The following is a 17407-nucleotide window of genomic DNA, read 5'->3' as shown; positions in this document are numbered from 1 at the left end:
GGAGAACAGAAATGGAGGGAAAAGGGTGAACAAACGAGCAGCGGTACCCTCAATAATATGCTGAAGCTGAACTACACAACCTGTGGGTGTAAGCAGGAGGGAAAAACTAGGAGAGAGCGTGAAGCAAGGGGTGACTCGTGTACTCACTACCTGATTTATGTAACTGTAAACCCTCTGTCCATCACCTTTATTTAAAGAAAAAAAAAAAGGAAGTACTTGTTTTTCTTTGTTTCCTTCCAGTTCCTGACATGGCCCTACATCATTGCAGGTACAGGAGATAACTTTTAGTGACAGAACTGTGAGTTCAGTTTCCTTGCTGCTAGTTCCTACTGTGTGGACTTCTTTTTCTCTCTACCTGTTACTCCACTCCTCAGCAGAGAAGCCGGGTAAATGAAGAGTATGGAAGAGGACATCAAGAACACTCTAGGGGGCTGGGAAGGTGGCTCAGTGGTAGAGTGCTTGCCTTGCATGCATGAGGCCCTGGGTTCGATTCCTCAGCACCACATAAGCAAAAAGAAAAAGGCCGGAAGTGGCGCTGTGGCTCAAGTGGTAGAGCGCTAGCCTTGAGCTGAAGAGCTCAGGGACAGTGCCCAGGCCCAGAGTTCAGGCCTCAGGACCGGACCCAAAAGAAAAAAAAAAAGAAAAAGAAAAAGAACACTCTAGGGCTTCAATGACTCTGACAGCAATGATGTTAACGACAGTGGTGAGAATGGCCTTTCTTCATCGACTGTTAAGTGCCAGCCACTGTGGGGAGAACTCCTGAAGATTTTCTCAGTTGTCCTTAGGACCTTGTGACAAGGACAAGGACATTGTGATTGCAGAGATCACTTACCCATGGCTGTTTTCTGCCCTCAGTCTAGCTCTGGAACCTGTGCTTCCAGTGAAGACAGGATTCCTTGCCATTCTGACCCCCTCCAGTGTGTCCAGCACACCTTGCAAGAGTGGCGCGCTCACTGATCTTAGAATGTCAGGTGGAAAGCCCTGGCTGGGTCCTGGCCTCAGCCACTGACACAGCATGGGTGTGGTGCTGACCCCGAGTTCTCTGACACGCCCAAGTCTCTCCAGAATAATGCCGGAGGGTCAGGGAAGCTGGTCTCACTTCCTCTTCGGGGAAGGCAGAGACAAAGCGGTGTTGTTACAGTGTGAACTGAGCACGTTTTCTAGGGGGATGGAGGGAGAGCAAGCTGTATGTGGCAGAATCTTGTCACGGGCAATCACGTCTGCACCAAGAGGATGGTGCCATCTGAAGCACATTCTCCTCTTCTTTCCGCGGGCGGCAAGTTACCTTCTCAGAGCAGACAGCACTGCTTGGTCATGCACAGGAAGCCACCAGAACCTCACGCTGCACGGGGAGAGGACACAGATGGCGCCGCGCCCGGCGCAGAGTGCAACCCTGGCCGCGGGTGCCTCCCGGGGGACGGACCCCGGCCCCTCACCTGCTGGGTTCTCAGGGCATCCAGCTCCCTCTCCAGCCAGGTCCGCAGCCTGCGCTCCATCTGCTCTCGCTTCTCACATGCCGACTGCAGCTGGGTCAGGGCCTGCTGCAGCTTCTCAACTTTCTCCACGTATGCTTGCTTCTCTCGAAGCTGAACAGAGAAGAGCAAAACAGCACAGACCTGAGGGCAGGTTCACGCAAAACAGCACAGACCCAAGAGCAGGCTCTCACGGCTGTGGAGGGGTGGCAGAGGGAACATGCCACTGAGTGCAGTCTGCCACTCGGTGAGGAGCAGCCTCCTGCCTGACGTTCCTGGGATAAAGCCGAGGCGCCTCCACCTGCTTTGTTTTCTGTGAACTCTGGAAAGTCTGTAAGCGCAGGATCCTCCGCCTCTAAGAAGGCTCATTAGGTCAGATGTTGCATGTGCCATTCATAAATGACCCGTGCTCCAGCACACACCATTTTCCCCGTGTGCAGTCAGCAGAAGATGACCACAGGATTTGCCTGTTTGGTCCTGCTGAGCAGTGCGTGCCCTGGGGCAGTGCTGGCGTCCAGGAGGCACCCAGGACGCCCTTGCTCAGTGGACTGACATTGTCCTAAACCACAGCCAGGTCCTGGAGCCTGGGTCTGCCCCCTTCACCTCTGATAAGCTGAAGCACACCCAGAGGAGTCTGGTCAGTAACAGTAACTCTGTCGGCACTGCCACACGAATCGCTGTTCTTTATATGGAGTATTTCATGGAATGCCTCCCACTGACCATGAGAAGAAAAGTTTTTTTCTTATTTTCATTTAAGAGACGAGAAAACTGCTGGGTACTGGTGGCACACTCCTGTAATCCTAGCTACTCAAGAAGCTGAGATGTGAAGACTGAGGTTCAGAGCCAGTCCAGGCGGGAAAGTATGAGATTCATCTCCAAATCACCTTCAAAAAGCTGGAACAGAAGCTATCTATGGCTTGAGTGGCAGAGAACTAACCCAAATAAAAAAGCTAAGGGAGGGGCTGGGAAGGTGGCTCAGTGGTAAAGCGCTTGCCTTGCATGCATGAGACCCTGGGTTCGATTCCTCAGCACCACATAAGCAAAAAAGAAAAAGCCAGAAGTGGCGCTGTGGCCCAAGTGGTAGAGCGCTAGCCTTGAGCTGAAGAGCTGAGGGACAGCGCCCAGGCCCAGAGTTCAGGCCCCATGACTGGATCCCCCCAAAAAAGCTAAAGGACAGCCCCCGAGTTCAAGTCCCAGGGCTTCATGCATGCTAGGCAAGCACTCTACCACGAAGTCACATTCCCAGCCCAGGTGCATCTTTTTTCAACAACAACAATTGGATTAAGAACATCATTTTGGAACTCATCTTTTCAGCGTGCTAAGCATACAGATTATCTCTGGCCTTTTTCTTCCATACTTTGAACCTACATGAAAGGATGCTCAACCCAGCCGGGTGACACAGAGGTGACAGGGCCCTCACAGAGGGCCCCTTCTGCCCGGCCCCATCTCTCCTCCTCGAGGGCCCCTTCTGCCCGGCCCCATCCCTCCTCCTCGAGGGCCCCTTCTGCCCGGCCCCATAGCTCCTCCTCTTGCTCAGCTTCCACAGCCCAACTCCCTAGTGTGGACCTGGGACATGCTTATTCTTCAGTTAGGCCTGAAGGGAAAGTCAGCGCAGCCCAGTTCATAAAAATTAAGCCAACAGGTTGATGTTTCCAGAAACGACTAAGTGTGCAGTATTTGGGAACCATCAAACCCCCTGGACTAAGGTCACAGTACTGCACAGCCCGTTTCTAGAACTCAGAGTGAGATCTGCTGAACTTCAATCCTCGACCCATTAGCAGATGATTTTTGCCTTTTTCCTTGTAATAGGGAGCCCAAAGAACCAGCAACTGAACTCTTTTTTTAAAAAACTGTTGGCCTCTCTTCTGTACAGGCCCAGTAGTGTCCCTCGGTATGAAGCTGTGAGCTTGCTGCTGATAGTGTGTCTGTGCTGCCTGGTTTGGAGATATCCACATTTGTTTTTCACTCACTTTCTTTACCCATCCCAAGTCAGCTCCTCAAGGCACTTCTGGCTCAAGCAGCGGTGTCAGGAAAGGCCTGGAAGCCTCTTTCCCTTCAGACCCAATCCCCGAGGCTGGCCTCACCTCCTCTTCCAGCTTGATGACTCTGGCCTGGGCATTGCTCAAGGCCTGGTCCAGGATCTCAATGTGTCTCCGATGGTCCTCGCTTGCAGTCCGTACCACCGCCAGCTCCATTTCTAACCTCTCCTTTTCCTTCAGGAACTCTTTGTCTGGAAGGGAGAAAGGACAGAGCTCGCTCTGTCAGAAAGCACTTGGCCACCGGGCTCCCGTCCCTGGCAAGGGGGAGAGCCTAAGAGCAAATGTTTACAGGGCCGGGTCCCTGCCATCCCCCTTCCCAACGGCAGTGGAGCCTTTGAGAGCTGGTAACGGAGAGCCCCCAGCTCACAGAAAGGCTCACCGTTTATTAGCAGCTAAGTCTCCCTCTTGCAGGATGGTCCTTACTTTGTTGTTATAAGAGATCTTAGGAAAGGCCAGCTTCATGCTCAAGTTTTGGCTGAGTTCTGATGCATATACAGAGAATTCCTAGAACAGGCAAGTTGGCACACCAGGGAATTCATGCCCAGAATGGCTGTTTACTCAGTGGATATCAATTACCCAGAGCTATTTGGAATGGCATTGTTTAGCCTGATGGCTCTGGTCCCACTGACACAGAAGATGTCTGCTCACACACTGTTTACTCTCGAAACCACAGCAATGGCAGAGGCTCTGAGGCCAAGCCAATCTGATTGATTCTGGCGCCTTCCATAACAGAGAACCTTGCACATGACTTCATTGTTCTAAGCTTGCAACTCTTCAAATAAAGCTAGCAAAACATATTTTTCAGGACTGCTGTTGAATATTAACATGACTGTCAGTGAAATGCCTACCAAAGGACTCAGCACATAACATATGCTCCACAAACACTCACATCTGTCCCTGGAGACTTAGCACATCCCAGACACCAAGCCACAAGCTTTACAAGAGAAGCCCCTGGATCCTCACATCAACTCCATTTGACAGACAAGGAATAAAGCAAGCACACCGTGACACTGGATCCTCACATCAACTCCACTGACAGACAAGGAATGAAGCAAGCACACTGTGACACTGGATCCTCACATCAACTCCACTGACAGACAAGGAATAAAGCAAGCACACCGTGACACTGGATCCTCACATCAACTCCACTGACAGACAAGGAATAAAGCGAGCACACCGTGACACTGGATCCTCACATCAACTCCACTGACAGACAAGGAATAAAGCAAGCACACTGTGACACTGGATCCTCACATCAGCTCCATTTGACAGACAAGGAATAAAGCGAGCACACTGTGACACTGGATCCTCACATCAACTCCACTGACAGACAAGGAATAAAGCGAGCACACCGTGACACTGGATCCTCACATCAACTCCACTGACAGACAAGGAATAAAGCGAGCACACCGTGACACTGGATCCTCACATCAACTCCACTGACAGACAAGGAATAAAGCGAGCACACCGTGACACTGGATCCTCACATCAACTCCACTGACAGACAAGGAATAAAGCGAGCACACTGTGACACTGCATCCTCACATCAACTCCACTGACAGACAAGGAATAAAGCGAGCACACTGTGACACTGGATCCTCACATCAACTCCACTGACAGACAAGGAATAAAGCGAGCACACCGTGACACTGGCACCAGGTCAACAGCAGTCCCACTTCACTGACTAGAGGGGAACCAGAACTGAGACCCAGTCTGAGATGTCCCGCCTTAGCCTTCCTGCCTGCACAGCCTGCTGAAACCTTCTCTGTGCTCACTGAGGTCTGCACTCCCTGCTGGCTGCCCAGGAGGAGGGCTCGTAACCTCCGTTGGGAACACTCAAGGTGGCCACTACTGAGGAATGGGATGGGCTGGGTGTCATTGCAGGAAGAACAAAGAATCAAGCATCACAAAACAACAGTGAACATGGAAGATCTTCCAGTGCTTTGGGTTTTTATTTTGTTTTTTGGTCAGTCATGGGGCTTGAACTCTGGGCTTGGGCGCTGTCCCTCAGCTCTTCTACTCAAGGCGAGCACTCTACCTCTTGAGCCACAGCGCCACTTCCAGTTTTCTAGTGGTTTATTGGAGATAAGAGTCTCACGGGCTTTCCTGCCCAGGCTGGCTTTGAACCACGATCCTCAGATCTCAGCCTCCTGAGTAGCTAGGATTACAGGTGTGAGCCACCAGAGCCCGGCTCAGTGTTTAGTTTTGTTGTTTGTTTTTTGGTGCTTACACTCAGGGTCAGGACACCCTATCTTAGCTTTTTCTGCTTAGGGTTGGTACTGTACCACTTGATCCTTGCTCCCCTTCCTGCTTTTTGCTGGTTAGTTGGAAATAAGAGTCTCATACACTTTTTCTGTGCAGGCTGACTTTGAACTGTGATCCTCAGATCTCAGCCTCTTGAGTGGCTAGGATTATAGGCAGGAATTACAGCACCCAATACCTTTCAATATTAAGTTTAAATGTTAATGGTCTCAACTTGCCAGTCAAAAGATGAGCAACAAGCATCTAAAGTCTGGGAGACTTGTGTCTGATTAGCCAGCAGAAAAAGCCAGAAATGGTACTATTGCTCAAGTGGTAGAGTGCTAGCCTTGAGCAAAAGAAGGTCAGGGACAGCACCCAGGCCCTGAGTTCAAGCGCCAGGATGGACAAAAGGAAAAAAAAAAAAAAAGTAGCCATAGAACATGGCCATGAAACCTGGGCACTGGTGGCTCATGCGTGTAATCCTAGCTATTCAGAAGACTGAGATCTGAGCATCACAGTTCAAATCCAGCCCAGCAGGAAAGGTGGTGAGACTCTTATTTCCAGTAAGCCACTAGAAAACCAGAAGTGGTGCTGTGGCTCAAGTGGTAGAGCACTGGTCTTGAGCTGAAGAGCTGAGGGACAGCGCCCAGGCCCAGAGTTCAGGCCTCACAACTGACAAAAAAAAATAAAAAATAAAAAAACCCACAAAAAGTAACGACTGGAAGGTTCCAGAACATGAATACCAACAGACTGATGGGAAGTGCCAGCTCACTCAGGAAGAGGAAGCGACAGACGAACCACATCCATGTGCAAGCTGTCCTCCGCATCCCTGGGGCACAGCCCCAGGATTCCTGAGAAGACCAAAACCTGGTCTACTCAGGTCCCTTAGGAATACTGGCATCGCTGGACAGGATGCTGAGTGTGCCATAGCTGTGCATGCAGGACGGAGGGAGAAACGGGAGGAGGGAAGGCGTGACACCGTCCAAACAGAAATGTACTCTTTACCAGACTTGTGTAACTGTACATCGCCTTTATAATAACAACTTAATTTTTTTTTTGCTAGTCATGGGGCCTGGGCGCTGTCCCTCAGATCTTCAGCTCAAGGCTAGTGCTTAACCACTTGAGCCACAGCGCCACTTCTGGCTTTTTCTGCTTGTGTGGTGCTATGGAATAGAACCCAGGGCCTCATGCATGCACAGCAAGCACTCTACCACTGGGCCATCTTCGCAGCCCCCCAATTTAAAAAATTTTAAATAAAACTGGCATAGAATCTGCATATAACACATTCTACCATATACCCAATTCATCCCTGGGTTAATTATAATATCTAATACAATGAAAATAGTTGTTATACAGTATTGTTTAAGGAATGACAGGAAAACCATATGCGTATGTTCACTACAGATGAAAACAGTTTTCCAAATATTTTCAACCAGTGACTGATGAAAACCATGTATGTGGTAAGTACAGAAATGGAAGGCCAACTAAATCTTAAGACGTACAAATTTACTGTGTATAATATGTATATAGTAAAATGTACATACTCATCTGCATTTAACTGAAGGTCTAATATGTATCTAGGTACCTATATTATGCATATCTATACACGATAACGCCTTCGATGTTTCTGTTTGTTCATTTGTTGGTGGGATGGGGACTGAAGCCAGCACTGAGGTTGCACCCAGCCCTCTGTTTCTCAGATAGCTCTCATAGACGGCAGCAGCTGTGACCCAGCACCAGGGTCTGGCACAAAGACTCAAGGGGGAAAAAGAAGTGATCCATGGTAAGACTGACCAGGGAGAAAGAAATGTGTTGCCTGCAATTATACATTTGTTCTTCCTTCCTTTATTTTAATTTCTGAAACCCCTCCTATTGTCATTTTGTAACTTGCTGAGAAGCAAGACACAGACCAGTCTTTCTAAGGAAGAAAATTAGTAGCAGATGCAAGCTTATTTTCAATGGCATAAGACCAAATTTCCTGGACTTAAACACTCTGTTCCCTCAGTGTTCTCTGGCTCCATCAAGATACAGCTGTAGACTCTCACTATAATTCATAAACTAAAAATAGTTCCAAAAACTTACAGTAAAAAACCACAGTTCCCACTGTATTGTTTGCTTTTTATCATACAATGAGCAAAAGGTTTGAATACAGATGTTTTCTGAACACGATGTTTTAGACTACAATTTTTATAAAATAAAAATTATCTGCAGAGGATACACTGGAGTATCAGCAAGTCTTTTACTACAATTGGCTCTGGTTCAAAGTTGAATAAAGAAGGCATAGAATGTCAATTCTAGCAGAACACATTGGGATGGTGGTCTGAATGTATCACTAGTAACAATTCTGGCTAAGGTATTTGCAGCCAAATATAATAACTTCTAGTATAGAAAATGTTGGGGGTTTTTTTTTGTGTATGTGTGCTATACAGAATCCTTCTCAGGGTAAAAATGGGATGTTGTCACCCAACCCCACACCAAGAAATCTTCTGGAAAAAGGGAAGGAAAAAAATTGGAAAGTTCCAGTCCTAGCTGTGGAACACCTGCAGGACTTCAGGCAAACCTGCCCTTGGCTGCAATTTCTCTTTTCTTTTTTCTTTTTTTTTTTTGCAGAGAGAAACAACCAGTACTATTTATTTGGAAGTCTGTGCCATGGTGGGTACAAACTATATTCTCTGCTCTGTGGGACCAAAACCAAACAGAATAAAAACCAACAAACAAAAATCCCCCAAGTTCCAAAAAGCAGCAAGAAGGAATGCAGGAAGTCTTACAGAACATAGTGATCCAGAGGGGCCATGGACGTGGCACTCCTGTCTTCAATGCACATCCCACTCTGCTATCTACTGCATGGTTCCCACCAACTCAACTGACTGGACGGGAACTTAGGAATGAATAGCCAGGCCACTTAATCATTTCCCTGCCTCTATGCGACTTCCCTGTCCCTTCATAAACTCCTCCAGGATTGAAGTCTGTTTCCTCTAGAAGGAAGAGCTGTTAGCCATGGGGAAAGGTGTGACTCAGGATTTCCAGAACTGATCTTGCATCCCTTGAAGCCTTGCTGTGTGCAGGGACACAGCACGGAGGTGGGCGTGAAGTCATTGGCTGCAATTTCTTCTTTTGTAAAACAGTTCAGTGTGCCGAGGCCTAAAATAACTGGAAGCCCAACACTGCCACTTTTCACATTCTGGCCTTTCTCAGCCCCTGGCCTGGTCCCAGGAGTGGCTCCCAAGGGCAATCACAATGACCTGGGTTCAAAGCTGCTGCATTTAACAGCTTGTATAACCCAAAAAGTCACTCATCCTTCCCAGGGCTCAGTTTCCTCATCTGTAGCATACCTGAAGAGATACCTGTATCTTGAAGGTTTGTTTGGAGGATTAAAAGAAACAACGTACATACAGATAATGTATCCAAAAGAGTGCTTGGCTCATAGTAATTACTCAGTTAGTGTTGGCAGCTTTGACTATCCCAGGCTGGCCTGAACTAGGACCAGAGGAGAAATATCAGGCGCAAACTTGCAAGCCACTTGAAGGATAAACTTAGTCATGAGATCAACAGCTCTGGGACTGTCACTAACAGTGCTCATGAGATGGTAGCTCAGCCAGTTCTGGTTTTAAAGACTAGTGTGTGACTGTGACCAGGCCTCAGGGGCCCAGACAATCAAGTACCCCGGCATGCCTGTGGCCCCTCTTCACTGGCAGCTAAGCCTTCGGCTGTGTTTCTACCTGTCTCAGTTTCTGCATTCCAAAAATAATAACCATGTTCCCCGACACTGGATTAAAAAAGACAAGGACAATTACATCATGGCTTATGAAGTGAAATCTTGGAAATACTTTGATAGTTCTTTTGCATCTACCTTAAATCTTTACTTCTTTTGCTTGGGGTCTTTCTTCCTCTTCTTCTTCCATTACTACTGTCTGGAACTGAAGGAAGAAAAGTAAGGACTGTGGCCACATTCAACTACAGCCTGATATGGAAGTAATGTTTTATTCTTACATAGCCACTCCTCCTTATTTATGAATCAACTGCAGTGGCTTTTGGGCTACATGAACAGAGTTGAGTAGTTATTGCCTCAAAGCCTGAAATATTGACTACCTGGTCTGCAACAGAAAGATTGCTGATCGTGGCACAGAACACAGCGAGTTCACAGATTGCCTATTACCATTTCGTTGAATATGTGGCAATCACCACTTCAGTCAACGTTGAGCAAGTGTTTGTTGAATGCTCTCAGCAGCAGACACAGGGCCACGCTCTGGAAAGGCAAAGCTGGACTACAATGGTGCAGATGACAGACTGGCCCTGTCTTTGGTATGTGCACAGGACAGGGGAAGACAGGACATGATTACACAGTCGCCTTTCCCAATGCGATGGGTCTATACAGAGGGGGAACACAGGTGTGAGGAATATGTAAGGGGAAGATCTAATAGATCTTAGGAAGCCTACCCCAAACAACTGACCTTTAAGTTGAGGTCTTAAGTAGACTTTCTGGCTCTGCACTGTCAGGGCAAAAGGCAGCTCCCTGACACTACCTGAAATGCAAATGGATGAAATGCAAACATTCTCAGTCTGTATACACTTAACTCTATCCACTTATCTAGCTATGTACTGCAAAAGAAAAATGTGAACTATAAAAAAGCTGGATGTTGCCGGGCGCTGGTGGCTCACGCCTGTAATCCTAGCTACTCAGGAGGCTGAGATCTGAGGATCGCGGTTCAAAGTCAGCCCGGGCAGGAGAGACTGTGAGACTCCTATCTCCAATAAACCACCAGAAAACCGGAAGTGGCGCTGTAGCTCAAGTGGTAGAGCGCTCGCCTTGAGCTGAAGAGCTGAGGGACAGCGCCCAGGCCCAGAGTTCAAGCCCCACGACCGACAAAAAAAAAAAAAAGCTGGATGTTTAACCTTGAAATAGTAATTCTAAGCAAAACACATTTTAACGTAAATGAAGACCGTAACCCACGTTCACTTGCTTGACAGCAGACATCAACACCCGAAAAGCCAGCTCCATACTTCATGCGTGGAAAATCAAGAGTCCATAGTGAGTGTCCTTCCCTTTCACACTGGGTGAGCACACACCGATGCCCTGTGGACGGAGGGCGCCTGGCTGCCATGCAGGGGACCTGCTGCCCGCCAATGCTGACCAAGAGGGCTCAGGCGCCTCGCCTCACCCGCTCCGCCCACCCCCAGCTCAGGCGCCTCCCGGCTGGGGCCCAGTCCTATAAAACATCTTAAAGCTGCACAGTCCTGGGAATGGTAGTGGTCAGCCTAAAGGAAAGAGGCTAATGGAGGCAAGACAGCTTCCCAGGGGGCGGCAGCTCCCGGCTGCGGCTCCGGGCTGCGCCGCTCACCGTCAGTACCTGGCTGGTCACTGGCAGATCTTGCACATGTCAGAGCCAACACCACCTCCAGCACAATCACAACAAGGTAAGAGGAAGGAATCTCTGAGGCTGCAGATGGGCTGGAGGTGACACTCAACCCGTGAAGCTGTAGAAGAACAAAACGTGTGGAGAGCCAGGCCTGCGCAGGGAACAGGCAAGCAAACACAAAGCAGGAGGAAGGTCTAGGCCTCCTCCTCGGCGGGAGCTACGCTGCCTTCCCCCTTGGCGAGTCTGGTGGGGCAGGAAAGCCAACCAAGCAGGCCTGCAGACGGGGCCCGAACACCTTAGGAACACCTTAGGGAGGGCAGAAAAAAGCCGCTTCCTTTCCAAAGCAGACTCCACTCACGAAGATGCTGTACGGTTGTCTAAGATCTTAACGCACACCCATTTACAAAGTCCTCAGAACTGTGCAGAATTTGGAAAATAATTCATATAAATTGTAAATTTTTGTAAACAAAGTCTTTTTTTTTTTTTTTTTTTTTGGCGGTTGTGGGGCTTGAACTCTGGGCCTGGGCGCTTGTCCCTCAGCTCTTCAGCTCAAGGCGAGCGCTCTACCACTTGAGCTACAGCGCCACTTCCTGTAAACAAAGTCTTTAAGTAACTCCATATAGAGGGATTCTTTTAGTCTAGGCCCTTCTCTATTTCATATTAAGACTTCATACATTTATAAACTGTGACTTTATAAAAGAAGAAAGGAATCAAGGGAACATAAAATGGATGAAGTTAATATCAAGTAGTTGCAGGTAGACTACTGTTTTGGGGGTGTCTATTTCTTTTGTTTGTTTGTTTGAGACAGGGTCTCACTAAGTAGTCCAGGCTGGCTTTGAACTTGGAAGACTCCAGAGGGTGACAGATGTGCACCACCATATCCAGTATTACTTCCTTTTTAATTTCCTCCATCATGAGGTTTCAACTCAGGGCTAGGCAGGGTCTCTGCACTCTGTCTGTTCAAGGCTCGAGCCACAGCACCACTTCCAGGTTTTTTTGTAAATTGGAGATAAGGGTCTCAGGGCCTTTCCTGTCTGGACTGGCTTCAAATCGTGATCTCAGCCTCAAGTGTAGCTCATGCCCTCCTGTGCCACCAGCATTCAACATTACTTTTCTTAATGAAAAAAGATTTTCTCAAGTGTCATTCTACTTAGAAAAAAAGTGGGGGTGGTGGAAGAAAAAGGACCAAAGTAAAAAGAAAAAAAGAAATTTGAATAGTTTTAAACTGTTTCTAAATAATTTTCCCTCATGTCTTGAGACGCCCTGCCTAGATTCCATTACATCACATAACAATACTGAGATATCCCTAAACACTTGAAAAATGCTTCTGGTCTTTCTTGTCTATGCCATTGAAATAGAGTGGAGCATGTCTGCACAGAACACACCATTCCTTATAAAGTGGGAAGGGCCTTGTTGCCTAATTATGGAAATTACAACTTTGAGCCAGAAGGTAGTCTTCAGGAATGTGCCTGAGCTCATACAATATTAAACCCTAGAATTCCATCAGCACCAGCCTGGTCCAGAATAAATAGGGCCATCAGATGCAAGGGACTGACTAATGTACCCTAACAAGGGGGCAGGATGGCCGCAGAGCACAGAGCAAGCAGCACTGTCAGTGACGGCTAGCGATGAGATGGCCAGAAAAGCAAGTAGCTTCATATGAATCTGCAAGACTATGAAAAACATCCCCAACAAAACCCCAAACAGTATTAATGTTCACTCGCCAACAAGATTTTTTAATCAAGTGGGGGGTTAAAAATTAAAATTGAATCATGAAGAAACTAAAAGAATCAAAGGAAATTAAACCCTCCCAACAGTACTGACAATCAGAAACTTTGCCAATTATTTTCCAGTCATTAGCAGGTAGGGTGTGGAACCTATGCATCAAAGTGCCACTCTATAACATGACATGCTCTGGAAGCCACATCTGTGCTGCCGACCTCAGAAATCCATCAAGAAAAAATGGAATGCTGTAGGTTGAGAACCCAGTTGTCATGGTTCTCTTTAGTACTTTCATACCAGTCACTGTTCCCCTCAGCAACTGGATCAACATCTTTGTGAATAGTAGGCAGAATTTTTCTTCACTGTTCCTGGCTGAAATGAGTTCAGCAGCTTCTGGGAATGAGAAATGACACACCAAGATAGACAGTGTGGGGCTGGGAATGTGGCTTAGTGGTAGAGTGCTCGCCTAGCATGTATGAAGCCCTGGGTTCCATTCCTCAGTACCACACGAGTAGAAAAAAGCTAGAAGTGGCACTGTGGCTCAAGTGATAGAGCGCTAGCCTTGAGCAAAAAGCAGCTCAGGGACAGTGCCCAGGCCCTCAGTTCAAGTCTAAGGACTGGCAAAAAATAAAAAAATACGATAGTGCAATGATTTCTGTGGATTACATGCTGCGAAAGAGGCAGCTAATCCAGACTTCTTCCTCAACCTTCCAGCCAATCAGAGTTCTTCCTCAACCTTCCAGCCAATTCAGAGTTCCCCAACCTGCCAACCAATCCAGAGTTCTTCCTCAACCTGCCAGCCAATCCAGAGTTCTTCCCCAACCTGCCAGCCAATCAGAGTTCTTCCCCAACCTGCCAGCCAATCCAGAGTTCCCCAACCTGCCAGCCAATCAGAGTTCTTCCTCAGCCGGACACAAGTCCAGACCTCACCATTGGCCTCTTTTGCTTTCTCGAAGAAAAGAAGTTATGACCCATTAAAACAGTGAGTGTCAGGAAGCAGCATTTCTATTGGTGTTGCTACTCCTTGGACAAATTATAGCGAGACAGAGAGGAATTGTAGATTAGAAGGACAGAGGACACAGCAGACTGTATGCTAAATTACCACACAAAAAGCAATTGCCATCAGTCCCACTGATAACTGCTAGGATTCTTTCCCCCAGCCACCACTAACTTGGGGGTATATGGAGAGACTCACTCTGAGAAGCAAAATGCCCCTCTGCAACCATGTCTTCATGCTCCTCGTATTCCCTGCTAGACAGCTGCCTGTTGGCCGTCTCCAGTCGATCTGTGAACAAAGAGAAGATAATTAAAAGACTTATATATGAGTTTAAGCAAGGAGTCTTAAATAAAGTAGTCTACAAGCACTGAGTACGAAGGGACACTCAGGAGGGAGCCCCAAAGTGAACTATTCTTGGGGAAGATCAATAAATGAATTCTAAAGAAGAGCTAAAGAAAGGCCTGAGATGCCACCTGTGCCCCTGTGCACCAGCAATGCTGGACAGGCTGAGACCACCTCACTGCTTCTGAACCCTAAACCTCCACTTTGAAATCCTCTCATAGACGCGCAATCTTCATAACCTCTAACCAAGCCCTACTCCAACTTTGACCAATAGCCCTAGATTTCATACAGTAACTACTACCTGAAAACAAAATTAATAAAAGTAACAAATTAATTCCCAGGTCAGAATGACTAATGGATGAAGACTATATAGTGAGTTCTAAATTCACTCAAACCACTTGGCATATCTTTATTTATTCAATTAAATGATGCAGCTCAGCAAGTATTTATTCGATATGTGACAGCCAACAGAAAAAGGCTTAGGTCCTAACTAGTGGGGACTACTTATACATTGAGTGCTGGAATGTATGAGGCAGCTGGAAAATGGCTTGCTAACTGAAAGAGAGGCTGGGCGCCGGTGGCTCACACCTGTCATCCTTGCTACTCAGGAGGCTGAGATATGAAGCTCACAGTTCAAAGCCAGCCCTGGCAAGAAATTCCATGATACTCTTATCTCCAATAAACCACTCAGAAGACCTGAAGTGGCGCTGTGGCTCAAGTGGTAGAGCACTGGCCTTGAGCTGAAGAGTACAGGGACAGTGCCCAAGCCCAGAGTTCAAGCCCCACAACCGATCCTCCCCCCCCAAAAACAGAGAGAGGTAAGAATTCATGGGTTGTATTATCACGTATCTTGGAAAGAAGTAGGCTGGAAGTAAAGCACATAGAATTGATGTGGAGATGTAATTAAGCAATCCATGAAAAGAAATAAAAAAACAAAAGTTCTGTTTTACTCGGCAATGAGTAACATGCACAAAATCAAAATGATGTGATAGTTGCTTGACCCCAAATCTGAGCATGATCTTGGGACAATATAAGAGAAAAAGTAATATAAACGAAGATATGACAAATAACTGCTTGAGGAAAAACACTGCTAGTAATAAAGTCACTGCTCTGGAGAATTGTAAGGAGTAGAGCAGGGCCGCTAGGGTTCTCATAAGGTGTAAAAGACTTCAACAATCACATGTATTCCCGCATGCATTCTATTGAAAGCGGAGAACCATGAAGGCCCCTACCAGAAGGGAAAAGCTGAGAAAAGTGCTTACCTCTTAGAATGAACAACTGAGGTTATAAAGAGAAACAGAAAACTATTGTTTTTAAGTCCTTCAGAAGCGTCGAATTAAATAATTTTCATGTTATTAACAGAAAGATGCAGTGGCTTTTACCTTTCGAGGAGGTATGGGTCTTCTATCTTTCCTGAAGGGTGAGCATATGTCTAGCTTTATCCTCTACATTAGCTCTAGCAAGTGAGACTCTGGCTCCCAAAGAATTCTACCAGGTGACTCAGCCTCATCTGGAAAGGCAAGTGCATCCAACACTGGTCTCTAACGTTCCTAGTCAGACAATGGTGAGTCACATTCGCACACAGACTCTCTTCCGTCCATATCCTCCCGCCTCGGCCACTTCAAAAGCTCCTTGCTGCAATGTCAATAAATAAGGCAGAAGAGAACAGCTCTGCTGTTTTAGCACCTCCACTTTCTCCGGGCTGATGACAGTTACAGGATTATCTGATACAGGAAGAAGAGCATGGTGGCAAAGCAATCTGGCTCTGGACCAAGCTGTTAATTACACAGGTAGTCAGGGTGGAGAGAATACAGGTAGAAGGTGACATGCCTCTAAGGTCTCTGTTGAAGTCGTGCAGTCTTCTGATTTCCCCTTCCAGCTTGTTTCTCATTGCTTTGTCCAGCGACTCTCGCTTGGTGGTGGACTTGACCAGACTCTCATAGGCTTCCGAAATTCTCTGAAGTTCTTTTTCAAACTGTAAGAAAGAACTGGCATTGAGTTGGCATCCACGCCAGTGTTTCAGGAACAGAGATGCTTAGCATTTCAGATGCACCTCACATTTCGTGTCTACCAAATTCCCGTGGAATCAATTTCGCCCCCATTCTGTCCTTTAAAGGTCAGTTAGGTTCCTGTCATGACAGATGCCTAAGTCTGGCTAGACCCTCCAGTGTTACCTTGTAAGTTTCTCGGTACTGATACTAGGCATAAATCTAAACCCAATTTAAACCTCTTACATTTCGGTGCCCATTTGTAACTAGTATTACCATTCCCATTTAACACGAAAAGGTTAAAATATGGAAAGCCAAACACAACCAAAACCCAAACCTCTAGACGCTTAAGTGCAATACTCTGCCTTCCTATAGACCTTCTCCCCTGTCAGAGGCTTCATTACGAGTGATTACAGAGTATTTTTACTTCTTGTCTGTGAAAGTACCTCTATGAAAGATCAATGAGCTTTTAGCAAAGTGTAAACAAATGTACCACAGAAAGTCTCCATATGTGCAGGAATTGAGAGATACAGGATTAAAATGTTATTTTTCTATATTTCACCAAATTGGAAACTTTAACTGGGGAATACTTAGCTTACAGCACATATAAATTGACAAGTAGCCGTAATTGCTGTAACGAGAGTCTAAGACAATCATGTTTTTGAAGATCCTTCAATTGTGCTTGAATGCAGGAGGAAAGGTGAGAGGTCTGTACGTGTGGACACTTGCTGTGCTACTGTGGGAGAGGGAATCTGACACAGAGCTGACAAAATGAAATTGCTAATGCATCTCACTGGGCTCCGGGAGGCCAGCACCACAATTTTGGTCCTTCTAGAGGAGAGTAGTGTCATGGAAACCTATTTTCTGAATGCAACTACCTAGGTCAGAAAGCTGCTCACTGTGCTTCTCTGAATAACACACACACTAATGTGTGTTCATTCTTTGTTTACAATGTGTGGAGAGTCTCCTAGGCCTCAGAATACACAAAGAAACAAGATAATTCTCAACTTTAGCAGCTCACAGGCTAAGCTGGTGTGTACCCAACCACAGGCACCTATACAATATAGAGAGGTCTGAGGGGTATGATAGCAAAATGCCATAAGACCTAGAGATGGCATAATTAATTTAACAGGGGAAGAAAAGGGGTTCCTTGAAAACTATCTCATTTCATTTGAAATAAGCCATAAAGGCAAATAGGAAATTTTCCTGTTTCTCTTCTAAGAAAGGTCAGTGGGTTTGGGCATTCTAG

The 17407-nt window shown here is 46.7% G+C and overlaps 1 protein-coding gene across 5 annotated transcripts in view; it reads right to left on the bottom strand.

Annotated features, from left to right (window-relative positions):
* Positions 1-17407, bottom strand: part of LOC138809711 (angiomotin-like protein 1) — a 53849-nt gene that overhangs the window by 12138 nt on the left and 24304 nt on the right. For all 5 annotated transcript variants that reach the window (XM_069996593.1, XM_069996574.1, XM_069996602.1 and 2 more), the window contains 4 exons: positions 16001-16145; positions 14027-14116; positions 3557-3702; positions 1437-1586 (listed from right to left, as the gene is read on the bottom strand). In XM_069996593.1, the coding sequence (XP_069852694.1) occupies positions 1437-1586; positions 3557-3702; positions 14027-14116; positions 16001-16145 (531 nt within the window). The remainder of the gene's footprint in view (positions 1-1436; positions 1587-3556; positions 3703-14026; positions 14117-16000; positions 16146-17407) is intronic.

This window comes from Dipodomys merriami, unplaced genomic scaffold, assembly GCF_024711535.1.
Source record: "Dipodomys merriami isolate MVZ:Mamm:240054 unplaced genomic scaffold, mDipMer1.0.p SCAF_103, whole genome shotgun sequence".
In the NCBI taxonomy this organism is placed as follows: Eukaryota; Metazoa; Chordata; class Mammalia; order Rodentia; family Heteromyidae; genus Dipodomys; species Dipodomys merriami.
This window is presented reverse-complemented; position numbering and strand designations above follow the sequence as displayed.